At 49.4% G+C, this 26,446-nt stretch overlaps 1 protein-coding gene across 1 annotated transcript in view; it reads right to left on the bottom strand.

The window, feature by feature from the left end:
- The window catches only part of ENPP6 (ectonucleotide pyrophosphatase/phosphodiesterase 6), a 77,486-nt gene extending 51,378 nt beyond the window's left edge, over positions 1-26,108 (bottom strand). The window contains exon 1 of the mRNA XM_054566187.1: positions 25,735-26,108. Within this exon, the coding sequence (XP_054422162.1) occupies positions 25,735-25,972 (238 nt within the window). The 5' untranslated portion in view covers positions 25,973-26,108. The remainder of the gene's footprint in view (positions 1-25,734) is intronic.
- Positions 26,109-26,446: the final 338 nt, after the last annotated feature.

Below are 26,446 nucleotides of genomic sequence, written 5' to 3'. Positions count from 1 at the left end.
AGGCAGGGAGTGAGCCAGCGGGGCCGGGTGGCCGCGCGCCCAGGCAGCCCCCACGGTCCTGGCAGCCAGGGAAACCCGGAGCGACCGCCCTGTCTGGACCCTCCTCATTCTAAGCCTCCTGTTGCCTTTCCAGGTCTTCATCCACTCACTCCTAATTCCTGTTTGGTTATTTGTGTTTTATTATCCCTGACCCTAGCCCTTTCCTCCTTTGGTGAAGATCAGTGATTTTTTTTTTCTTACCCCAGTTCATAATGGTCACTTCAGTGGACACTTAACTTACTTCATACCCCTTTGTCCTTCTAGGAGCTGCTGCCCCCGCCCCCAACGTGGTCCACACAGGGGCTTATAGGACTGACCTCTCTGGTTACAGCGAGTGGACATCTGTCCGAAGCTGTGCCCGCCTCGAACACACACACACAGTGGCTCCAAGATGCAGGCAGGGCAGGGGTGTCAGAGCCCTGGCCCCCAACCCTCATGCTGGGAAGGAACAACCCAGGGTGGACTTGCTCCCCGGGGGGAGTGGGGGGCGAGGTGTAGCTGAGGCTGCCCTGAGTATCAACCACAGGAAGGGGGCGCAGAGAGGGACACACCGCCCCCACCTGTGCCTCTGGGGGCCTAAGCCGCAGAGGCCCCTCCTGCCTGGAGCGGCAGGCTTGGATTTCCGCCCCTCACTCCTTCTTCATTCTCAAAAGTCTCCTGATTTGCATGGATTTTGAATGTCACCAAATCCCCCCATAAGGACAAACAGAGCACAACCAATATCCCAAAGACAACACCTATGACTAAATGAGTGACAAAATATCCCTGTGAATGTCAAGTTTAAAAGCCTAAGGTGCGACCCAACCAAAGCCGCAAAGAGCCAGCGGCCCCAACCCCCGTGTGGGGCAGCGGGGCGGGGGTGGGGGGCAGTCATGGGCCTCTTCCAGAATAACAGCGACACCTCGGGACCCTTTCACGCTCGTCACCCGCTCCCAGAGTACCCAGAACCTTGTCCTAATTTGGATTTTTAAAATGTAGTAGTCTTGCCAAAACAGAGCTGAACTTGAATCTCATCAGAAAGGAAAATCAGACAAATCCAAAATTCAGCCAGTTTACAAGTCAACTGGCTGGGCTTTTCAAGAATGTCAACATTATGAAAGTCCAAACAAAGGAAAAAAAGCAAGAGTATTTAGGGAGTCAAGAAACACGGCAACCAGAGGTACTGCTTGAACCTTGATTAGATGATTTTTTTTTAAGTTATAGAAGATACTTTTTGGCCAGTTGGGAACATCTGAAAACAATTGTGGTGATACAGGAAAATATTCTATACAGGCTGAATTATTTAGGGGTGAGGTGTCATGTTAGCAATTTATTTCAACTGGTTCAGCGAAAAACAACAGACACCTCTGTCTCAAGTGAGAATAAAAGGAATATTCCAAATGTTAATGATCAGAGAATCACATGGAGGACACACAGATAGTCCTAACACTATTTCAATGTTTCTGTAGCTTTGAGAGTTTTTATTATAAAAACTTGGCTGATATCCCTATGATGAAATGCTATTCAGCAACACAAAGGGACAGACCATGGTGACATCCTAGAATGTGAATGAACCTCAAAAGTATTATGTTCAGTAAGAGAAGCCGTCAGACCCAAGAGACCACATATCAAATGACTCCATTTATGTGAAATATTCCTAACAGGCAAAGGTAAAAAGACACCAAGTAGGTTAGTGGCTGTCTGGAACAGAGGTGGTGACAAATGGGAATTAGCAATGAAGGTATGCAAGGGATCAGACTTCACTAGGGATGAGACCACCAATGTGAGAAGACAACAAGGACCAAACTCTGAGGTCCCCCAAAGTGACCAGGCTGGCAACGGGGAAGTCAATGGAAGTTGCTAGAAGGTGAGGTTGAGTGAAGGAAGGAAGCTCAGAAGCCCAATAAAGAGATGGTCTCTAGAGACGTCGAAAGGTAAAATATCACAGAGAGATGGTGAACAATGTCATCGGATCTGGCTATTAGAAGGTCTTCCATGAACTTAGGAAAGGCAGTTAGGGTAGAAGGATGATATCAAAAATCAAATTGCAGTTCCTACATTTGCCCAGCCCTGGTTTGAGTGGAAGCTCCTAACCTCCCTGCCTCCGCCCTCGCCGAGCTAGTCTGTGACCCCCATGCCCTCGTAGCGAGAGTGGCCGTTCTAAAATGGAAGTTTGGTCACACCACTCCCCCTCTCAAAACCCTCCAAAGGCATTTCCCGCACTCAGATTAGGAGCCAAAGTCTGCACCATGACCTCCAGGGGCCTGGAAGTCCAGGTCCGTCCAGACGGAGGGACGGAGATGAACTTAGACACACGGGAAATGTATTGGTGGAAGTTCCAGATGAAGGGGAGGAGGCAGGGCTATAGGAGAGCCCCCCGTTTGCGAAGGTCTGACATTTGAGCAAGAAGATGGAGACAGAAGGGAGCGGATAGAAAGGACCTTTGCAACTCTGAGAAATTTTGGCCGGGTTGATGGCGGCCCTTTGGCAAAGCTGGCCAGTAGAGGAAGGGCCCGCACTCAGGCGCCGACCTGGCTCGGTCCTTGGTCGGGATCAGCCTGGGAGCGGCGGCCTCGGCGCCAGGCCGTGGCGGCCACGGCGGGGCGGCAGCAGGAGCTGCGGGCTTGTTTGCTCCGTGCAGCCCCCGGATCTGAGCAGGGCATGTTCACGGCTGATGTACCAGTAGTTACCTCCCAGGCCCCGCCTGTTACTCCCTACCCCCATCACTCCTCCTTTCTCTGGCGACACCTCTAGGGCCCCCCGCATGGGCCAGCCCCAGGGCATTTGACCTTGTGCATTCCTCCGCCTAGAATCTCAGATAGGGACGGGGCCAGCCAGCCCCCGTAACTGTCCTCACGCCTCTGCTCAGATGCCGTCTCTGGGCTCATGGAAGGCAAAGGAGGCTTTCTGAATAAATGCAGAGAGGATGATGGACACCTGTGAGGTGCAAAACCACATGCTCTGAGGGCCTTTCCTCAACGAACGAAGGAGTCAGGCACTGCTCAGGGCCTGGGGACATGGCGCTCGACGTGACAAGTCCTTGCTGCCAGGGAGGGTACATTCTTTACTAAAGTGAATGATTGATTATTGGGTGCTAGAGTCTACTTGATTGTTTTTGAAAGCAGGTACCTTGTCTTACATCCCCTGAAATTAACTCGAAAGGAGCATGCTCTTAGAGGAGACGGGTGGAACTTCAGGACAGAGTGTAACTTGGCCCGTGGCCGAACAAGCCCAGGGGTCTTTGCTTTTGTTCAAGTGCTTCTGTTTCAAGCCTAGGATTCAGGCGTTGGTTTACATTGTGCCTGAAGCCTTTTCCAGGGCTGTGTCCTTATGAAAACGTGATCTGAGCTTGGCATCTGTGGGGTCCGTTTCAAGGCTTACACAGCAATTATTTTCTTAAAATACCAACCCAATTGTGTGTAAGCAAAACAGACATTGTCCAGGGTTTGGGCTCTGAGTAAGAAAGTCATCTCTTCCCCAAGTGCCATTTTCAGTCCTTCCAGTCCCCTCTCAAGTCTGGGAAGCCACACTCCATGGGAGTCACTGGTGGTCACAGGACCAGAAGCTTCCACCCTGAAGCTGCACCTGCCACTCTGTTTGCTGGAAGGCACTAGGAGCCCCCTCCGTGGGACTACGGACGGGCATGTCTTGGGAGATGTAAAAAAAAATGAAACCATACGTGGAAATGGATGCCACAGAAACAGAGGTCTGAATATTTAGGAACAATGTACCTTCGAAAAAGATGCAATTCTGGGGAGAAAAGATTAGGAAAATGTATTGCCAATTAAACGGTGGTGACATTTCAAAATACAGACATTAAGCCACAAAAGGGAGATTCATGGTTAATCCCCTGGGCCCGTGGACAAGGCCATTTTTGCATCTCACGTGTTTCCTTCTGTGTTGCTGGAGACACTAACGGCCAAGGAGGGGTCGGCCTCTGGCCTTATCAACACTTGGACTTGACACCAAACAGCCAGGAAGATTGATAGGAATCAAAATGACAGATGAGGTGATTAAGCAAGCAGATGTATTTGCCATTCTTTTAAAACTTAATTTCCTGGATGTTCCATGCGTGACCCACCAGGGTGGCCCCTCGGCCCGGCAGCTGTTTCTGAGGCAGAGGCTCGGGGCCCCGCGGCTCTGCATGCCGAGCGGGCCAGCGGGCCTGTCTGGAAAGCGGATTGGAGTTGATGTAATAAATCGTTCCTCGTGGCTGTGCTGGGGATTTCTCCCCTTCGCTGCCCTCCTCGCAGGACGCTTTGTGCAGGGTGTTCCAGAGAAGGTGGAGGGGGCTGGAGCCCATTAGATATTTCCTAAAAGGACTTAAACGTTGTTCTTCAGGGAAATTGGTAGTGAAGGATGTGATTTTAAATAGAAATTTCTGGCCTAGGTTTCTAATCCCCAAAATCCTACCTCGAGCCAGGCCATTTTTTCCCTGTCTTTTTTTTTTTTTTTTTTTTTTTAATCATAGCACTGAGTCTCAACAGTGTGAGGAGTGTGTGTAAAATCTCGATTCATGCCCTGGCTGGGTGGCTCAGTGGTTGGAGCCTCATCCCGTACACCAAATTTCACAGGTTTGATTCCCGGTCAGGGCACAGACCTAGGTCTCAAGTTTGATCCATAGTTTGGGTGCGTATGGGAGGCAACCGATTGATGTTTCTCTCTCACATCAATGTTTGTCTCTTCCTTTCTCTCTCTCTCTCTCTCAAATCAATAAACATATCTTCGGGTGAAGATTTAAAACGAAACAAAACAAAACAAAACAAAAAAACTCAGTTCATGCTCTGAGAGTACATGGAAATGCTAACCAGAGCTGCAGTTGTGGTTCGGCTCAGCAGCCACGGCAGCAAAGTGTGGTCACAAGATCAAATCCCCGGCTTGCCTGTCCTTTGATATGAGCCACGGTCAGAAAGTTTAGGGGAAAGTAGATCAGAGGTGACCACAACGCTAGATTACAAAAAGGAGGAGCATTGCCCTCATATTCACTCCTTGGAGCGCGTGCTCCCCGCACCCCCCTTCCCCCGCAATTTGGTCAGAAAAGAAACCTAAGCCCAGAAAGACTTTGAGGCCACAAAGTTCAGGTATCACCACCACCCGGACTGGACCCTGGGTCTCTGGCTTCTAGCCCATCACCATCCTCACACAGATTTTGTCAAGAAAGAAGTGACCCGGCCAAAGCCCAGGAAGGGGACACAAGGGAAGGAAGAAGTGGCTGGATTTGGCAATGAGCTGAAACAATATAAAACATGGCTAAGGAAAATGCAAGGTAGTCTCATTTAGCAGAAGCAGGGCCGTTTTATTTCAGGTTATTGAGAAATCCATATTCTCCTGCTGACCGCGAAACCACCTGGGCGTGGGAGCTGGGCTAAATCAGGAGACCTCGACCGCCCACCTCTACCGCCCACCACGGCGCCCAAGGGAACTGTCGCTTCTGAGAACTTTTCCAGACTCTCCGTTATAAATGGCTTAAACTCCCAAACCTAAGACCTCTCGGGAATAGGAAAATTGTTTTAAACCACCAGAGCCCTGGATGACTCACCAATTTGGAATTCAGCAAAAAGGCAAACCATAGTCATTTTAAGTTGGGTGTCTACTTGCCTCTTAAAACAGTTGAGAGCGTTTGCAAAATATTTTATTATACCTATTTCTGCTTTGTGTTCTTAAACCCGGGCTCGGAGCTGGAGGGGCACTGGGGAGAAGAGGCCGAGAGTCAGAGAGCTATGTTGGAGGTGACCACTGCCACTTCCGTCTGGACTCTTCGTCTGCTGGGGGACTAGGAACATGTCCCTGGACAGATGGGCAGCAAGAGCCAACCCCCTTTCTGTCAGGGGTGGGGGTGGGATGGGGGAGAGAACGCCTTAAAAGAGAGCTAGCTGAGTAGCTAGGATAAAGCAGTTTCTGAGTAACTTAAAAAAAAAATACAAGGAGGCATTTATTGAATTCCTACGAAGTGTCAGGGAGCATGTGACAGCTGATTGGGAGGCAGGGACTGGGACCGTGCCCGCTGTGGGACCACCGTGCCCTCCCAGGCCCCGAGAGCCAAGGCAGCTAGGAGCGCCTCGTCCAGAGCTACGGTACCCCAGATGTGGCTCGTCACAGGAGGCCTGTTTCAACCATCCCTCGCGGCAGTGCGGCCTCGGCCATTGGAGATCAGTAGCTGAGTGTCTGGGGTTGAATCCTCTCCTTTATGCTCAGCCCCAGAAGCGCTTATTGTTTGCATTGTCCATTGAGAGACACAAAGGAGGGACTACAGCGGAGTTGGTTGCCCATGAGATGGCTCAGTTGGGAGGAAGCCTGGAAGAGCCGGACACATGCCTTGCAGAGTCTGTGGGTGCGGGCACATGCGCCTCACTGTCTGGCAGAGAGACAGCACGGTGGCCGCCCAGGAGGGCACCGCCTTTCTGAGAGCAGGAGAGGGGAGGCAGCCGGACGGAGGCCATGACAGGAGCACAGGATTCTGTCCTCGTGCTCGGCTCTGCTGTTTGTAGGCTCCGTGACCGTGAACAGTCACGTCCTGTGTCCCGGCCTGGGTTTCCTCGTGTGCACCATGGGGACAACGGTGCCTGCCTGGCAGGGTTTTATGAGGAAGTGTTGTGTTTGGATGCGCCTAGCACTGTGCGCTACCAACCTGTAGCCGTGTGAACACTTGGGAAAGGCGCATTCTGCGTCCCGCTTGGCTGAATCTGGCTGCTCAGAAGGAAGACCATAGGAGTTCTGCAGAGATGCAGGCTGAGCCCGGTCTGCTCGGATTCCGACTCGGCCAACCAGGGACTCTCAGTGCCTGCTGGGAAGGCTCAGTGCCACGCTGGGCAGTGGCACTTCCTGTGTCCTGAGGGACGCACTTCCTGGCGAAGAGGCCTCGACCAGCAGCTCACCCTCTCTGGGCTTAAAGCCTGTCACTTGCAAAAAGGCCCTCCCACGACACCCAAGGTGGTTAATAAAGATCAATCAAAGGTATCACAATTAGAGAAAGGAAGAAGTAACTGTCTTTTTTTGCAGGAATTGTGGTCGTGTATATTCTCCTATCAGAGAATCCTAAGGCATTCACAGAATACTATTAGAATGGATAAACACCCTGGCTGGTGTGGCTCAGTGGGTCAAGCGCCTGCCTGCGAACCAAAGAATCCCTGGTTGGACTCAGTCAGGGCACGCGCCTGGGTTGCAGGCCAGATCCGCAGTTGGGGGTGCTCCAGAGGCAACCACACACTGATGTTTCTCTCTCTCTTTCTCCAAAAATAAATAAAATATTTTTAAAAAAAGAATGAATAAACAAGTTCAGCAAAGCAGCTAGATACAAGATAAACACCCAGAAATCGACTGTATTTTTATAAGCTCCAAAAATGAAATTAAGAAAAGAATTCCATTCACAATAACATCAAAAAGAATGAAGTGCTTAGAAATATTTAACAAAGAAGTGCAAGACTTGAGCACTGAAAACCATCAAGTATTGCTGAAAGAATTTTGAACCTGACTAAATGGAACGACAGCCCATGTTTATGGGTCAGAAGACAATATTGTTAAGGTGGCAATACTTCCGAAATTATTCTATAGATTCAACACAATTCCTGTCAAAATCCTAGCTGTGTTTTTTTGTTTTGTTTTGTTTTCAGAAGTTGACAAGCTCATCCAAAAATGCATTTAGAAATACAAGGGACTCAAAATAGCCAAAATAATCTTCAGAAAGAAGTGCCAAGTGGAAAGAATTACTCATCCCAATGTCAAACTTCCTACAGAATGAAGTCACCATGACACCGTGGTCCTGGCATAAGGGAGCCACACAGAATTCAATCGAGAGCTCAAAAATAATGTAACATTTATGGCCAGTTGATTTTCAATAAAACTGTCAAGAGAATTTAGTGGGAAAAGAATAGTCTTCCCAACAAATGGTGCTGGGACAATTAATTGCCACATGTTATACACAAAAATTAACTCAAAATGGATTGCAAACCTAAGTGTAAGAGCTCAAAGTATAGAACTCTTAGAAGAAAATACAGGAGTAAATCTTCATGATGTTGGGTTAGGCAATTATTTCTTAGGTGTGATGCCAAAAGTACAATGATAAAAGAAAAAGTAAATAGGACTTCACCAGCATTCAATGCTTTTGTACTTCAAGACACTCCGTCAAGAAAGTAAAAAGAAAACCACCACCTGGTAGAAAAATATTTGGACATTATATATTCCCTAACATATAATATATCCAAAATATATAAAGAACTCCTACAACTAATAATAAAAAAAACCCAATTAAAAAAATAGATAATAGAATTGGAATAGATATTCTCCAAAGAGGTCATCAAATAGCGAGTAAGCTCATTATGCTAAGCATCATCAGCCATTAGGGAAATGCACATGAAAACCACAATGAAATACCACTTTTACACCCAATAGAGTGGCTATAATTAAAAAAAAAAAAGGCAATGACAGATGTTATCAAGGATGTAAAGAAGTGGGAACCTTCATACAATGCTGGTGGGAATATAAAATGGTACAGCCAAAAAGCACTTAGCAACTTCTCCCAATGTTAAGCAAAGAATTACCATGATGGAGCAATTCCATCTCTAGGTATATGACCAGGAGAAATGATAACATATATCCACACAAAGTCTTGTACATGAATGTTCATAGCAGCATTATTTGCAATGGCCGAAAGGTAGAAACAACACAAATGTTTACCAGTTGGTGAACGGATCAACAAAATGTTGACTATTCATGCAACGGAATACTTCTTGCCGATAAAAGGAATGCAGTCCCGATGCAACATGGATGAACTCCCAAAGCATCATACTAAGTGGAAGAGGCCAGGCACAAAGGACACATATTCTACGGTTCCATTTACATGAAATGTAATGGCACATCCTTAGAGAAAGAAGCTAGGTTAGGGCTGGAGGTGAGAATGGCGAGCAGCCACAAGGTACGGGCTTCTTTTGGGTGATAGAAATATTCTAAAATGATAATGTGGTGCTAGCTGTGCATCTCCGTAAATGTACTAAAAATCATTGAATTGTCTGTGGAGAGGTCTGTGTTTCTGGAACAACAGCTCATACTGTCTGCTGGACACGCTCCTTCCCCTGGGACTTTTTATGCTCTCACGCCATGCCCGCTGAACGCACTGTGAACGCGTCTCTGCAGGAGCAGGGAACGAGGGAGGCCCAGACGGCTTTGAGAGAAGCGAGGGGGCGGGGAAGGCAGCACGGGCTGTGGAATTTGCGGGACCTGGTGCCGAATAAAAAGGGGGAATTCTTTCTCCATAAATTATTAAAAATCTTAAGTTGGCGACAGCCGAGCAGAAAAGCAAGCCCGGGGCCCCCAGTGACTGCCCGGGTCACATGCCATGAAGCCAGTGCTGTGAAAATTTCTCTGCCAGGCCAGGGAGGGCGATGCAGGAGTCAGCTGGTCCAGTGGTAGCAGGACAAGCTGTGTCGCTTGGTGGCCGTACTCCATGGGAGACTGGCCACATGGGAGACGCATGCAACAGGCTAGAGTTGAAGCACAAGGTTTTCCAGCTCGAAGCAGAGAGCCTGGCCTTGGAGCCGTGTGGACCACCAGGAGGGCATGTGGGGAGAACTGGGAGGACCAATGACCAGGCCTGCTGCCCCAGTGCCTTGGGACTGGGTGTGACCCAGGACCTTTGTGCAACCCTAGAGGAGGAAGAAAAGTCACCCTGCTGCTCACCAGGAGCAACTGAGACTAATTTCTACTGAGCCCAGTGGGATGGGTGTCAGAGTCAGATTTAGGTTTATTGTTTTTATTGTGATAAAATAAACACATGTAAGATTTATCATGTGGACCATTTTAAGTGTACGATTCAGCGGCATGAAGTACATTCGAATCAGTGTGCAAACTACGCCACCTCTAGCTCCAGAGTTACCAGCCCAAACTCAGCTGTCCCATTACACGCTCCCTGTTCCCCAGCTCACAGTCACCGCCCTTCTACGTCCGGTCTCTGTGCACCTGACTACTCCGTCTGCCTCATAGAAGTCAAGTCACACAATGCATGTCCTTTATGTGGGGCTTGTTTGACTTTCACCCATAGATGGAGATTTTGTTGAGAAAATGAAGACGTACTATTTCCTACACACTCAAGTCTGTGAACACAGACTCATTCACTAAGCTCACTCTAAGACACGCTTGGATTCCTGCCTGATTCTGAGACCTTTTCCTCCCTCTGATTCTCCACACCCAATCGGCCTGGCCAGTCCCCGCTCCACAGAGCCTATCAAACCCCTGACCCAGCCTCATTCCGGCACTGAGGGCTTGACCCCCAGGCCCCTTCATGCTCTCCTTGGACTTGGGTGGCGGCCCTCAAACCCACTGCTCAGAAACGTCAGAGGCGTCGTCTCTACCCCCAGCTCTGGTCTCCGAACGCTCCCCATCGTTGCTGCCACCAGCTCTTGGCTGTGCCATGCCATCAACCCTCACGGCCCTTCCTCCGGGTTTCAACCCTTCAGCTTTACCCAATACCGGCACCTCCGCGAGCCCTCTCTCCTCACCCCTACTCCCAGAAATGCTCTGTGCATCTCCTGGGCCCATCCTGTCCCATGGTTATGTTTATTTTGACACATTTTGTTTTGGCCCAAAAGTCTGTATGGTTTTTTCCCGTAACATAAAAGATGCATTTTTCCTTTTTACCAATAACTTTACTGATTTAAATATTCTGAGTATGTCGGCTGTCTCCCACTATAGGAGGCCAGGGGTGCTGCTAAAACACCTTCCATGCATAAGACAGCCCCACTGCAAACGATTATTTGGCCAAAGTGTCAATAGGACCAAGAAACTTCGCAAACCACTTTTGACACGTTCGATCAGTCACAGCACCTTCTCCATACGCTGCACAAACCTATTTTGGGTTTTTGTTGGTTTTGGGGGTTTTTTTTTTTTGCATTTCGGTACCATCTTTACCTTTCTTGAAATACTAAAGCATAACATGTCAAGAATGTTGCTTATCTTTTCCACTTTCCATATTACAATGGCTGCATAAAAAAATCACCGATTTTGATATGGTTTTTTAAATGCACACTGACATGACAGCCGTCACCATACAATCTAACAAAATTGCTTTGCATAGAATTAAAGGCAACTAAGCACTACCAGAGCCATCGTAGGGAAAAAACTAAAGGAACTCTCTTTGGCCAACCCAATATTTAGTTGCTCTGTCTTCATTGCAAACTCATTCACAACAGAGGCGGCCTGCAGGCATCTTTACAACAGCCCCTCCCGCAAAGTAAGCATTTGCTGAACCCTTACTTGGAGAACATTCACATTCCAATAGATGAACAGTGTGCATATACATCAACATTATACATTGTTGCAATTACCAAATTCTAGAGTTCCCAGAGTAAGAGGTAAAGGAGTTCACAAATACTTTAAAACAAAATCTGAAGCCCCACCCAGCTCTGCACTGTTACTATCTGGCTTCTAGAGGGTCAGGACCTTAAGGTGGGCTGTCCTATTTTGGCTTGGCAGGGAGAGACCGGTGCAGGGGTGCTGGGGCCTGGGCTGGAGCAAAGGGGAGGCAAGGACCAAGAGTTCCCAGAAGGGCCTCCAACAAAAACAGAGAGGTGGCAAAGGAGCGGAGAGATCCATTTTCGGAATTTCATTCCAACAGGCGTTTCTTGACTGGCCACGTGCACGCTGATGACCCCTTTGCTAGCAGGGTAGGAATTAGTCTGATGTCCACAGAGTGAATCTCTTGAGGTAAATTTTCAAGATTCCCCCCACACTAACAGGTGGTTGGAAATTGAGTAAAGAAAATAATTTGTTTTCATCTGACTTTTTTTTTTTTTTTTTTTTGGCTTTCAGCTCGCTGTTGCAATGCATGTTGACACAGTCTGAGAGTGAATTCTTTGGAATAGAATTTCCTTATCTGTCCCTTAAGACCTTGGCGAGATCACGGTGGCATTTAAAGACTAGCAGCCAGCCTTCCATGGTTATCCAGGCCCCGGGCAGCTGGGAGGACAGCTGAGCAGAGTCCAGACCCCCATCACAGTCTTCTAGGTGGTCCCATCTCCTCCCTGGCGGGATTTTTGATCAAATCTACCAAAAAAAAAAAACCCCAAAAAACCTTTCTTGGATCTTTGCTCCAGCTCACACATCCTGGAGATGATAATGAGGGCGAGGAAAGAAGCCAGGCAGGGAAGCCCCTCAGGGAAGAGCCGTGCGCTCAGAGGGAAGCTGAGGGGCTAGGCCCTGGGGCATTTCTGACCAGGGGCTGGGGTACCATGGGTGACAAATTTTAAATATCAGACCACGTACACACAGTACGTGGTCTGCCTTCTGGGAGCATCCCAGGCTAGGTAACGTGGTGGCATTTTCTAAGGGCTGCTGGAGCAACAGCAAGGACACTGGTGACTTCTCTGAGGTGCCGTCCTGACCTGAGATGGCCTTGCCTCCCACATCTCCCCTCGTTGGTGGGCTCCTGGTGGCATGCCTTGCAGGCCAGGGGTGGACCCCCCTGGGCCCCTCTCCCTCACCAGCGAGAACGCGGGAGCCCTGGCGGGGAACCCTCGTGGCTGGGGAGGGGCCTTGACGGGCCTTCCTTGCTCTGGAGGGGCTTTCATGCGCTGAGGAGCAGCGATAGGCGAGTGGGCAGCATCGTCCAAGCTGGGGCTGTGGTCTGCTTGGGAGAGGGGTGAAAGCCCAAGATTCGAGGTTTTCTCCCAGACACCAATGTTTGTTTAAGGCTTTTGCCTTCAACCATTAAAGCAGAATGTTTCCTCAAATCTACCTGAGGAAGCCAAATCCTTACATGCACAGGCCATTTTTCAGGGAGCACAAAACACGCTCCAGGCCTGGCGGCCTGCTTTATACGATTTGAGCGCATAATGTGGAAGAAGAGCCCATGGCCCCGGGGCCCCCTCAGGAGAACCCAGGGGTGTCCTGCCCACTCCATCGGCAGACACGGGGCCTCCCCCGCCACCGCCCACCCTGTCCTGGCGCTCAAGCCCTTGTCAGGGGCCATCAGCACCCAGTGACACTAACCATAGACCACGCTTTCCAAATGTGTAAAAGAGGTCCACGTGGAATAGTGACCATAGCAGGGAAGAGGTGCAGATTGTCATCAAGGGCCGCTTCCGGTCCCCCTTCCCTACGTGGCCCCTCAGAATCTCCTGGGGCCTCATCACTGGGTTCCCGGTCTGAGAACAGAGCACCTAGAACATTCCCAGCAGACAGCCGGCACTCACGCGGCGCACCGCTGACCCAGGCTGCGTCAGCCCGGCCTCTCATTTTAAAGCAGCAAGAGCGCAGGACGAGGACAGTGATGGGACGTATCCAGCGTCCCAGGGGGTCGCGGTGGAAGACACCGGGCCCGACGGCCCCCTCCCCCGCCTGCCCTGGGCCGCGGGTGCTTTCCAACCCGCTGCGCATTGGACGTTCCTGCTGGGCAACCCAGGTGAGCAGACACAGCCGTTCGGACCCAACGTGGCGGGGTGGGGACCTGGCCTCCTGAGACACCTGGGGCGGTCACAGCCCCCAGCCCACGGGCGGGTGCTCTGTGCACATTCTCAAAGCCGCCCTGCTTGTCCTCCCGCCCCAGGCCCGGCAACCGCAGGAGCGTGCGCTCTTAGGGAGGCGCGGGGCGGCGCGGGGGGCGGCGCGGGTACATCGCCCACGTGGAGAGTATCTGCAGTGTCCCTGACCGGAAGGTCTGCTTATGCTGTCGGCCTGGCAGCCCTTTGTCCCAGTGACCCCGCCCACGCGTGGTTCCATGCCTCCCTGCTGGACCCTGTCTCCTCGCCGTGGGAAGGGCTGGACACAGGGGGGAGGCTCTGACCAAGCTCTACATCCGACAGGAGCCACATGCTCCACACAGGCCCCGGGGAAGCCCCAGACCTGCCCCGGGTCCCCGCCTGGGAGACCGCAGACAATGGCCCTATTCACGGAAGACGACTGTGAAACATGAGTAGGTGTTATTTAAAGTGTCTCTGAAATAAATGTTAACATGCTGACTCAGGCCCCCTCTGAATTCATTGTAAATGTCCTTTAACCCATTTCTGGCGTAGCTTTCTGGATGAGGCAGGTCCCAAGAGCAGCAGGGTCCAGCCAAACTCCCAGAAGCCTTGGCAGGGGCAGAGGGTCCTACCATCCATCACCGGCGGGGTGGGGGGAGCGGGAGGCGGGAGAGCTCAGCCAACGTTTGCAGGCCGCGGGGGCTCCGAGCGGGCGAACCTCTTTAAAAAGGGGCTTGCTGTAAAGATAATCAAAAGCTTTCACCACGGTTTGAGGCTTCACCCAGCACCCTAACCCTTCCCTTCTTCAGGGAGAGGGTTTCCAGCCCCCGAATGCCGTATAACAAGAGCTCCCTCTCATCACCGTGGAAAGCCAAGAGAAACACGCTTTTTAGAAAGTGGCACTTCAGCGCAGAGAGGTCTGTTGACGGGAGCTGAAATAATGACGTGCCGGGAGAGATTATTTTTGCAAATTCCTGGAACACACTGTTTTCTCAGGGCAGGAGCCTGTTTGTGCCCTTCGAGGCCTCTGCGGCCTCAGGCCTCACCCGTGTCCCCCAACCCCCCGCGGCTCTAGGCCGTGTAGTCAGGACCCTTTACACAGACCATAGTGTTAAGTACAAATGTGGAAAGGTGCTGTTAGGTGTCCCAAGGCAGTAAGTGACAAAGTTTAGACAAAAGGTCACATCCATGAGAAGACAGACTTAATTGTGCTTCTGTGAGAAGTAGCCTCTACCAGCAGTTAGGCGAGCAGAGAGACAAGAAGTTTGTGGTCTGGGGTCCATTGGAACCCACCGGAGCAATTTCTCTCTTTTACCCTGTGGTTATTCTACACGTTTCTGGAAGTCTCCTTTAAGTCATTGTCTCCGACCCTCTAAAGTTCCAACTCCAGATGGATATCCGACTCTGACTTGAAATCTATTCTGATGAAAATGTACGTCCCCAAGTACACAGCCCTCCAAAAGTTCTCACCCCTGCTCGCAGCAGCCCCAGCCTTCTGAAGAGCTCGTAGCCTTGGGACGGATTCAGGGTCTCCTCCGTTTCATTCTCCCATGCGTTGTGCTCTTCAAAGCCCAGCCCTCCCTGAAGCCCGTGGGAAAGGACCAACGCTCAGGTGTTTCCAAGGAAAAGGAGAGAAGGGACCGGTTGGGTTATCTTCAATTTGGTTTTCAAAGCCATCCATCAACTGAATGTCTTTTTTTTTTTTTTTTTAAACAAATGTATCTGTCTCTCAACCTCCAACCCACACGCAGGTAGTGAATGGTTTTAACACACCTTTGCCCATTTCGTGACTGCTTCTAGGACTTGGCCTCTATTGTGGCCCTCATATCATCAGTCTTTATAGGTTTGTTTTGTTTCTTAAGACTTGGCCCAAAATTGATCTCTTACTAAAAATCTCCTCATCCTGCAGCGCTCAGGACGAGCACGAGCTCCACCTTCTCTGTGTCATTCATTTTCATGAAGACCCACCCCTTTCTTCTAAGATGCACCAAGCACTCATTCAGTGACTGTGATGTTAACGCCAAATTCCTGTTGGCCCCCACTTGGGGGATGATGTATCCCTGACTTCCTCGCATCAGGTTAACAATAGGACTTGCTTTGGCCAATGAAACTTGCAACACCTCCAAGCAGAAGTTTTATGCATTATCACATTGTTGGGTCGTTTCCTGCTTTCTCTTTGCCATGTGAGTAGCACGTCTCATTTGAAAGCTGCTTTTTCAGCCTGCGCCTCAGAATGAAGAGGAACTGGGGCAGAGTGAGCAGTGAACCTTAGTTGTTGTAAGGCTCCGACGTAGCTTGTTCCTGCAACCTGAGGCAGCCTAAGCTTGCTGATAAAGTGTGTGATATGCAGAGTTTTTAGAATGTTGGCTGCGCACGACGTGTCTCATCCTGGCTTTACAACATGCCTAGTGGTTGTTTATTTTCTGCATCCTACTAACACGGAATATTAAGACACAAAAGAACACGTTTGTTTCCATTCTGAAAGTCAAAAAATAACAGCATGGATGAAGTTAGGTCTTCTGCAGTGAACCCATAGCTCTTTCCACTGCACCATGTGTTATGGGTCAAATCGTGTTCCCCAAACAGATATGTTGAAGCTCTGCCCCTCAGTGTCTGTGAGTGTGGCCTTGTTTAGAAACAAGGCCTTTACAGATGCAATCAAGTTAACACGAGGCCATTGGGATGGGCCCTAATTCAGTATGACTGCTCTCCTTATTAGAGACACATGAAGACACACAGGGAGGATGACCCGTAATGAAGGAGGCTGAGACGGGAGTGACACAATGACACAGCTTCAGACCAAGGAATCCCAAGGGCCGCTGGCCGCACAAGAAACGAAGAGAAAGGCGTGGAGCAGAGCCTCCCCGGGAGTCCTCAGAGAGAACACACCCAGCCGACACCCTGATTTCAGGTCACCGGCCCCCAGAGCTGTGAAGGAATCGCCTCTGCGGGTCTAAGCCCCCCAGTTTGTGGCCATTTGCTACAGCACCCCTAGGCTTCCTCAACTCACCGCGCACCCCCACACACCGAGCCTACCGCAATTTCGGGGCAGACACCACCAGAAAGCCTCGGTCAGTGGGTGTGGGGACGGGAGTGGGCTGTCTGGGAAAGCCTTCCTTCTTCTATAAGCAGCCTGATCACCACCTGTTCTTACTCATTTCCAAGAGCTGCTGCAACCATGTATGACAGAGCCGGCGGCCTGTGCAACAGGAATCTATTGTTCACAATTCTGGAGACTAGAAGTCCAGCATCGAGGTGTATCAGGGTTGGTCTTTTCTAAAGCCTCTCTCCTTGGCTCGTAGATGGCTGTCTTCTCCTTGTGTGTTCACATGGTCTTCCCTCCAAGCCCATCTGTGTCCTGACCTTGTTCTGGGAACACAAAGGTGGCCCTGCCAGACCCATCCCTGGTCCAACAGCCAGGACCACATTCAGCTGGGCCTTCGCTGTCCTCTCACAGTTGTTCGTGGGGCTCTGAACCATTTGCCTCGTTCACACTTTGCGGTGCCCTCAGCTTTCTTGGCTTCAGCAGTCGGGGCCAGGAGGAGGCCGTCTCGGGCCCTGCTGATGACTAGTGTTCTGGTTGGATTCCCAGCACCCCAGGCCTTTGACCCCTTGCTTGGCACGGGCTCCTCACGGTAACCCTCCTTCCAACCCTCCTGCTGCCCCCAGCTTTGTTGTCAAAATTTGAAACAAAATTGATAGACATGTTTTAAGATAAAGAAGATTACTAGACATAAAAGGTATCCAGTTCACCTAAATGACTGTTAATTGTTTAAACAAAGTATAATTTCGGGGGCTTCTGGTCAAGATGGAGGCATAGGCAAACATGGCTGGCCTCTTCACACAACCACATCAAAATTACAACTAAAATATAGCCCAGCCATCACTCAGAACCATCAGAAATTGAGTTGAATGGAAGTCTGACAACGATGGAATTAAAGAAACCACCCCCATCAAGACTGGTAGGAGGGGCACAGATGCAGAACGAGCTGGTCTCTCGCCCACATGCGGAGGATAAAAATTCAGGAGAGAGATCCCAGGAGCACAGAGTCCCAGCCCTACACCAGGTCGCTCAGCCCAGGGTTCCAGTGCCAGAAAGATAAGTCCCCATGACTCCTGGCTGCAAAAACCAGTGGGGATTGAGTCGGTGGAGAAACTGCGGGTGCTGCAAGCAATTCCTCTAAAAGAACCTACACATGGACTCACCTACTCAGACTCATTCCCTCTGAGCACCAGCGCTGGGACGGCAGCTTGAAGGGCACCAGTGGCGTACTGGGAGAGGCTGAAGTGTCTGGCTTGGGGCGAGCCGCGGCCAATGTCCCTTTTCAGAGCCACAGAGCCGGCAAGCTGATGCCCTATTTGAGACTCCATCAACCTGACTAACACTGTTTGCCCCACCCTGGAGATCCCCAGAGACTCCGCCCCACCCAGCTTACCGGCCCACCCAAGCTACCTTTCCATATGAATGGTGGGTCTTGCCTCAAGCTTCACAAATTCCTAAATCCTATCAAACAAGTTACAGGTGATCCCAGGCCTGGCACTTGCTGCAGCCAGATTAGTTTCACAGTTTAGCTTCCTCTGGGAATCTCCAAGCCCAGCGCAAGTAGCAGCCTTCTCAGATTGCTTTATAGCTCAGGAAGGGTGGACCTGGGCAAAACACAGGTAGGGGAGCTGACCGTGGCCTGCACCACCCAGGAAACCCCAGGGCCAGCACACCCAGTGGACAACTACAGGCCACTTTGGAATACCACCACCCTGCCCCTGCACATCTGATCCTCCACAGAAGGTAGAGGTTGGTGGTAAGTGGTCACAGCCAATCCTTGTAGCTGACTGGCCTGGGTAAATCCCTCCCATTGACTGCCAACAGCAACAAAGGCTCAACTACAAGAGGAGAGTGTACTCAACCCACAGAAAAGGTTCACCTCAAATACCCAGCTTGGGTGATAGGGGAGGCTGTGCCACTGGATCCTATAGGGCACCTACCACATTAAGGGCACACTACCAATATACGGAGTCAAAGCAGCTCTACCTAATACATGGAAACAAACAAAGGAGGCTGCCAAAACAAGGAGACAAAGAAACATGGCCCAAATGAATGAACAGATCAAAACTGTAGAAAAAGAGCTAAACGAAATGGAAATAAGCAATCTATCAGATGCAGAGTTCAAAACACTGTTTATTAGGATGCTCAAGGAACTTAGTGAGGACCTCAGCAGTATAAAAAAGATCTAGTCAGAAACGAAGGATATACTAATTGAAATAAAGATCAATTTACAGGGAACCAACAGTAGAGTGGATGAAGCTGAGAATCGAATCAATGATTTGGAACATAAGGAAGCAAAAAACAACCAGTCAGAACAACAAGAAGATAAAAAGATCCAAAAAAATGAGAGTAGTGTAAGCAACCTCCGGGACAATTTCAAGAGGTCATCATTCGTGCCATATGGGTGCAGGAAGGAGGAGAGAAAGAGCAAGAAACTGGAAATCTACTTGAAAAAATAATGAAACAACACTTCCCTAATTTGGTGAAGAAAATAGACATGCAAGTCCAGGAAGCACAGAGAGTCCCAAACAAGATGGATGCAAAGAGGCCCACTTCAAGACACATCATAATTAAAATGCCAAGGATTAAAGATAAAGAGAGAATCTTCAAAGCGGTAGAGAAAAGAAGTTAGTCACCTACAGGGGAGTTCCCATAAGACTGTCAGCTGATATCTCAAAAGAAACTCTGCAGGTTAGAAGGGATTGACAAGAAATATTAAAGTAATGAAAAGCAGGGACCTACAATGAAGATTATTCTATCCAGTAAAGCTATCATTTAGAATGGAAGGGCAAATAAAGTGCTTACCTGACAAGGTAAAGCTAAAGGAATTCATCATCACCAAGCCATTATTACATGAAATGTTAAAGGGATTTATTTAAGAAAAAGAAGATCAAAACTATGAACATTAAAATGACAACAAGTCCACAATGATCAAACCCTGAATCTAAAACAAAACAAAAACATACTAAGCAAACAACTAGAACAGGAATAGAATCATAGGTATGGGATCATTTGGAGGGTTATCAGCTGGGAGGAGAGAAGGGGAAAATGATGCAGGGATTAAGCAGCATAATTGGTAGGAACAAAATGGACAGGGGGCGGTTAGGAATAGTATAGGAAAAGGAGAAGACAAAGGACTCACACACACAATCCATGGACATGAATTAAGTGGGGGGTATTGCTAGAGGGAAGGGGGGTACCGGGCTGAGGGGGGCAAAGGGAAAAACTTTGGACAACTGTAACAGTGCAATCAATAAAATATACAAAACCCCCCTAAAACAAACAAAAAACAAAGCATAATTTCAGTTTTTTCTCCTTATTGGTTTAGCAGTATCTACAGTCAACATAATACTCAGATTTCCTGAAACTCTGTTTTAATCACTATAATGCTTCTTCAGTATAACAATGTTTTATTTGAAGAAGATAGAATAATCAAATCGGCACTAAGGAGAAAAGTCAGGAGTGTGAGAAAGACAATGATACAGTGGTGTGCGCGCCTTCATTTGTCTAGCCAGGGAAGGCACCCCCATGACGGCGATGTGGGGAAGAGATCTTAGAAAACCAGTGGGGCAAACTCTGAGCCTTTCTGGGGAAAATCAGACCAGCCAGAAGGAAGGGCAGGTTCCGGTGTCCTGAGGTGGCTTCGTGCCTGGAACAGGTGAGGAAGCGGAGGGAATTGTGGTGGGGAACGAGGTCAGAAAGGGGTGAGCGGAGTATGTGGGGCCCGCCCTGGAAGGACTTTAGATTTTACTCGGTGTGAAAGCAGAATCTGCGGGAGGGTCTGAGCAGAGGAGACGCGTGTTTTAAAAGGAGCCGTCAGGCTCGCACGTGGAGACAGACTGCAGCCTGGGGACAGGGAGGGGACAGGGGCGCTTAGGAAGCCCTGAGCAGTAGAGGGCGCAGGGGATGAGATGTGGAGGCTTCGCGATCAGGCTTGAAAGTATACAGTTAACTCTAAGAAAGGGAGGTGAAGAAGATGAGGAAGCAACTGGAGGGACCAAGGAGTAGCCAGTGGAATGAGAGGAACCCCAAGAGGGCGGCCTGAGCCCAGCACCATCCCTGGGCACAGAAATCCAAGCCTGGGAACTGAGCCTGGCCCGGGGGCGGGTCATCGGTGGAGATGAGAGCATGACTGGATGTTGTGTAAGAGAGGATGCGAGGAGACACAGAGGGCAGCCCTGTATGTTTGGAAGAGTAAGGACTGACCCGCTGGGGTGAAGGTCCTCGTGCAAGGGCTGATCTTGGACAAGGGGGAGAGGGACCCCACGCTGCTTGTGCTGTGGGTGGCGGGGGAAGGTTCCGCCCGCAGCCCCTACGGGAAACCTGAGGTCTCCAGAAGGCTGAGGACGTGAGCTCTTTCCAAAACTCAATTTCTCAGTACTTTCTGCGTTAATGTCCAACTGTTAGCCAGTTCTAATTGAAACCAGCTAGTTTCTTAAAAGCCGGGGGAGGCACACCTTCCCCTGCAATCTCTTACTGTCAGGACCTGGCTATCTGGGAAGAGCTGGCTTCACATGTAATGTCTAAGAGTGCCGCAGGGAGCAGGCCAGCACAAATGTGAAGTCTAAGCAGTTGATATGCTTGGTTTTGCTTTGACTCCGGTAAAGGATTAATAAGGCACCTTTATTCGAGCTCTTCCTGATTCCTGGGCTGGTCTTGGGGAGGCCTCTGCCCCTGGGTCCGAGGCCACCACCTCCTGGACACCTCAGTGCTTCGGTCAGGGCCCTGCTGTGTGAGAGCTGAGCCTATGACGTCTGCCCTCCAATCTCAGCCCTGCTGCCGACATTCTTTGGCGTCCGGAGCAAAGCGTCCCACCTCCCTGCACTCCATCCGCTAGTTCTAAGTGTTCTAAGTGACGATAACATTCTGCACAGCAAATTCGTGTCTGCAGGTGCTTGTCCGGTGGCAGATTACGTTCAGTGAAGATAAGACCGGCTCCCCTGCTACTCAGGACATTCTGGGCCGCCTTCCCCAAATGCATAATCAGACTCCACCAACAGATGAAGGGGCGAAGAAGGTGTGATCACACACACACACACACACACACACACACACACACAGAGGAATATTACTTGGCCATAAAAAAGAATAAAATATTGCCATTTATGACAACATGGATGGATCTAGAGGATATATGCTAAGTGAAATAAGTCAGAGAAAGACCATATGATTTCACTTATATGTGAACTTTATAAAAAATAAAATAAACAAAACAAAACAGAAACAGATTTATAGATACAGAGAACTGATGGTTGCCGGTGGGTGAAAAAGCTGGAAGGGAACAAGAGGTACAAACTTCTAGTTTAAACAAAATAAGCCACCGGGTGTATCACATACAGCACTGGGAGTATAGTCAATAATATCATCATGACGGAGCACGGGGGTACATTGTTAATAGACTTACTGTAATGATCACTTGTAAGGTATATAAATGCATAATCACTACGTTGTGCACCTGAAACTAATGTAATACTGAGCTGTCTATACTTTAATAAAAAAAGGAAGTGTTCAAGAATTACAAACGAATGTTGCCATTGGCCTCGGCAAAACGATGTTGTCATGCTGCTTGAAAGCATACCCGGCATTTTCTCTTACCCATGATCTGGATTGAACAAACTGCTGTTTTTCGTCCATGGATTTTATGTTAAACTTTACTTAAATAAAATGTGGATTTAATTCACAAAGAGAATAACCTCACGAAAAGATTCACAGTGAGAATCAAATAGAAAGCATCCCAACAGCAGTCGTTCTGCGGTTGTGTTTCAGCTAAAATGAAGCTGGTCTGCACACAGCTCTTCCGAAAGAGAGTGCCTGTGCGTAGAGTAAGACAGAGTGATAAACGCCAGGCTTGTGGCTCTTTGCCCGGCTCAGCCGCCCCCCTCCTGCAAAATGCTGTTGAGCAACTGCAGCTGGAAGAAATTCCTCCTCTCCTCTGCTCTTCCGTAGCATATTAGAAAATGACCCTTCGGCCTTGGTGTGTGAGTTTGCTGGCGTGGCCATGACAAAGTGCCACAGACAGGGTGGCCAAACAACAGAAAGTTCCTTCCCACCGTTCTGGGGGTTGGAAACCCAGGACGAAAGTGCTGGCAAGTGAGTTCCGGTGAGAACTCTCTCTTTGGCTGGCAGATGGCCACCTTCTCATTGTGTCCCCATGTGGCCTTTTCTCTTCCTCTTCTTAAAAGGACATTGGTCATTACTGGATTAGGGCACCACAACAACGACCTCATTTTAACTTGAAAACATCTTTAAAGGCTACATCTTTAAATGTGGTTACATTCTGAGGTCCTGGGGGTTGGGACTTCAACACATGGATCTTGGAGGGACACATTTCAGCGCTTGGCCTTAATTTTAGAATAGTAGGTACTTGATGTGTCTCCTGTCCTCACCTTGAATTTAGGCTTCCTGGGTGAAAGGCCCTGTTTTAAGATCCTCTGTGTCCCCAGGAATCATTTGGTTGGTAGATCTTCCTAATCAACTGGAGTTTTTGTCCACCTCTGTTCTGGTGCAAATGTGTTTTGAAGGGAGAATACAATCGGCCACTGTGGCTTCACGTCAACGACGGAGCTAGATGATTTCCAAGGTTCCTTATGATTTTTGTGATCCCTCATTTCCCATCACGATCCATGTGGTTTCCCACAAAATTCTCCTCCTTAGGACTGTCAGACATTTGTTTATTTCATATATGCAGGCCTCCCAAGAGGTGCCAGTTCTAGTTTTTTCTAATTCCCTCTGCATCGCTTATTTTCACATCTTTGTCTGGCAGCACCTGAGATCCTGGCCTGCTGAGGGCCCAGAACGGAGGGAACTGAGGCAGTGAAATGATTCCTCCCAAGTCTCCCTGTGTCATCGGGACCCTGAGAAGGCTCAGCCAAGGCCTTCCAGCTGCAAGGCCAGGGTTCTTTCCAATAACCCATCTTTCCTCATTATACGAAGAGAACACCGGGGCTTTATGGCTTATGGGCAATAACTCATAATGAAGTGAGATCGCAGCTTTCCCTGTGAATTCTGAGGGACCCTATAACGGCTTCCCTTTCAGTACCAAAAGGATCTAGCATGATTCTTTTGTTAGTTCATAAAATGTTCAAATGCTCAAACCATATGTGTAAGTATAATTCCCAATGGTTATATTCTTCCTTATATTAAAAAAAAAAGAGGAGTTTTTCAACATCAGGTAGAAAAATAAGCACAGATATTGGAGGAAATAGTCTAAACATAGTGCTGAGTCACTTTCAGGACAGCGGAGGTGCTACCAGCTTCGCAGCTGGTGGTTCCCAGCCTTCGCTCCATTCATGGGCGCAGAACAAATCACGCCCCACATCATCTGCACATGACCGTGAGCCTTGCTAGACACACCCTGTGTTCATGCTGCTTCTATAAAAGGGGAAAAGATGACTTAAATAGCAAGCCATCTTTCAAATCAGATTATACATTTTACCATCTAAAAACATGCGGGTGTGAGCCATGGCTTCCTCGGGCTGCCCGCAGTTTGAAAGCGCAGGGCGGGTCTTTGTCAGGCACCCCTGGGCACCAGGCTGTCCCGGCATGGGAAGGGCGAGTGAGCACAGCCATTCCAGAACAGAGAGCGGGACAGAGTCTCGCTGCAAATGAGTCCTTGTGCCCATCTCAGAAATGTGGCATTGGCCAACAAAAGACCGCGTCACTGGCTTGGCCCCTCTGTGGAGATGGCAATGGTCCCTTTTTCCTCCCCGGAGCCCGACTTCCTGAAATGGATTTTGTTCATTTTCCACCGAGATGGGGAGACCGCACGTGGCCGCCGATGAATCAGGTCTGCCAGCGAGGCTCTGGGAGACGGCCGGAACGGGGCGGGCTGCGTGCGTGAGACTCCCCGGGCACAACTGAAGCCAGGCTGGGACACACAATCACATCTGTGTGTGGCCCAGCAGCCTGCAAACTGCTTCCCTGCAAGGGGAGAACCGTGCCAAGGCAGGACCAGGGGACCTTTGTCCATCCTCTGTATCCCAGAGACGCTGGTTGTTTGTCTGGTGGGGGGAAATTTCTAACAATCAACAAACGCATTGTTCGCAGATGCACAGACTGAATTTCTTTCCTCTCTGTGCCTTCATTTCTAGTTCTCCAAAGCATCTCTCCCATTTAATGTTATGGCATTTTTATGGACACCTGCCTATAGTAGCCATACCTAAAGTCAGAGATATAGGTTGTCTTTCCAGACTCCTATGGCTTTGCCATTCCGTGGAGATCCATAATGAGATTCAAGAGTTTGCATCCCCTTCCCATTAACACCATTGATACCGCTGTCCCTGTGTTCAGGGCCCATAGCAAAGTTCAGCGTACGCAGCAAGAATAACACTGCATTCCTAACACCCTCCCTGGGAAGTTTGCTAAATTCTTTCCGAGACTGCCTTGCTGGCCCTCACAAAGGTCACTGAGAAACCAACTGGATGCCAGGAATCCCACTGTGTGAGCAGAAAGTCCCTTCTGTGGCTCAGACAGAAGACCAAGTTCATGGACACCCTTTGGCGCTCTGGCAACCCCAGATGAAGGTCATCTTCAGGTGAAATCCAGCTTTCTCAAGCCCAGGGACAGTCTAGGTTAGCTGACATTTTTGTTCTGTTTTGTTGCTGTTGTTGTTGTTTTGGTTTTGGTTTTTTTAACCAAGGCTAGAAGTTAAAAATGGGAATCTCAACCGCATAGCCATGTTTTTCCTCATGTTATGTTACCTGACCCGAAAAGGCAAAAGAAGGGGCACAGGCCCCAGCTAAGTAATACTTCAAGGTCTGACTGAGAAAGTTCCTCCAAGTGACCCAGCAGTCCACGTGTAGCTCACGTAGCCTAGCACATCGATAAGCAAGCCGAAGTGCCTCTGGGGTGACAGAAGACAGCAGAGCCAGGGGGCATAAGGGATTTGGTACAAACACAGGAAGACCGGTTGACTTGCTAAACTTGATTAGAAAATATCGAGTGAGCTAGAACTTTGATCTGTACAACAAATAACCCCCTTTAAAATCATCTCATCATATAGCTCTCTGTTCTCCACACTGAGAATCCAACACAACTTTTGGAGAACAACACGACCATGAAAAAAAAATTATCTCGGCCAAGAACGCCAACTTCCTGTCCCTCTCCAGTGTCCCCAAGGACTAGGGAAGCCCGAACATTTAAATTGGACTCCGATGCCAGGCACTAACAGCTCCCTACTGGACTCCAGCACCCTCCTTCCCATCCGGACGACGGCAGGGTACTCACCAGTCATTAGCGTGTAGTAATTGGGATAAGAGAGACTGGGGAAGTCTGGGGTCAAGTAATCCACTTGGACCCCCCGGCTCACAATCTCCTTGAAACCAGGCAGGGATTCCAGGGCCTCATCGCTGATGTAGTCCGAGCGAAACCCGTCCAACAGAAACAGCAGGAGCTTCCGGTGGGCAGAGGGCCGGGCCAGGCCCAGGGCAAGGGCCAGCAGGAGGGCCCTGAGCTTCCCAGCCATGCTGCCAGGAGCCTGCCGGGCGGGCTGGCACAGTCGTCCCCTTGCAAAGACTGAGGATGGAGAATCTGTAGCTCGTCTCTGTTCTAGGGGCTGGATCTGGACGGCTGGCCTTCCTGAGCCAAGTTCACGTTCAGAATTTAAAGATACAGCACCCCTTTTTAAAAAAAACACCTCTGCTCACCCCTTACCGGAAACCCACTCCTTAGGAGAAGCTGGGTCCCTGAACAACCTGGAATTATCACCAGGGGAGAAAAATGCAACCTGATTATTTTGGGTGAATGTTCCAGAAATACAGGCACCCGCAGAGAGGTGGAATTTTAGAAGATGACAGGCGTCAACACTAACTTTGCAGTCGGGCTCACCCCAACAAGGGAGGAGCCGAGGACAAGGGCGATCTTTCAGATGGCTGTTATCCCACGTCTTTGCTCGATTTAAACTCTTCCCACTGACTTTCACTTACGACTTAGGAATGCA

The sequence above is a fragment of the Pteronotus mesoamericanus genome, unplaced genomic scaffold (assembly GCF_021234165.1).
Source record: "Pteronotus mesoamericanus isolate MK-2021 breed Mesoamerican mustached bat unplaced genomic scaffold, CSHL_Meso_final contig_169, whole genome shotgun sequence".
NCBI classification, from domain to species: domain Eukaryota; kingdom Metazoa; phylum Chordata; class Mammalia; order Chiroptera; family Mormoopidae; genus Pteronotus; species Pteronotus mesoamericanus.
This window is presented reverse-complemented; position numbering and strand designations above follow the sequence as displayed.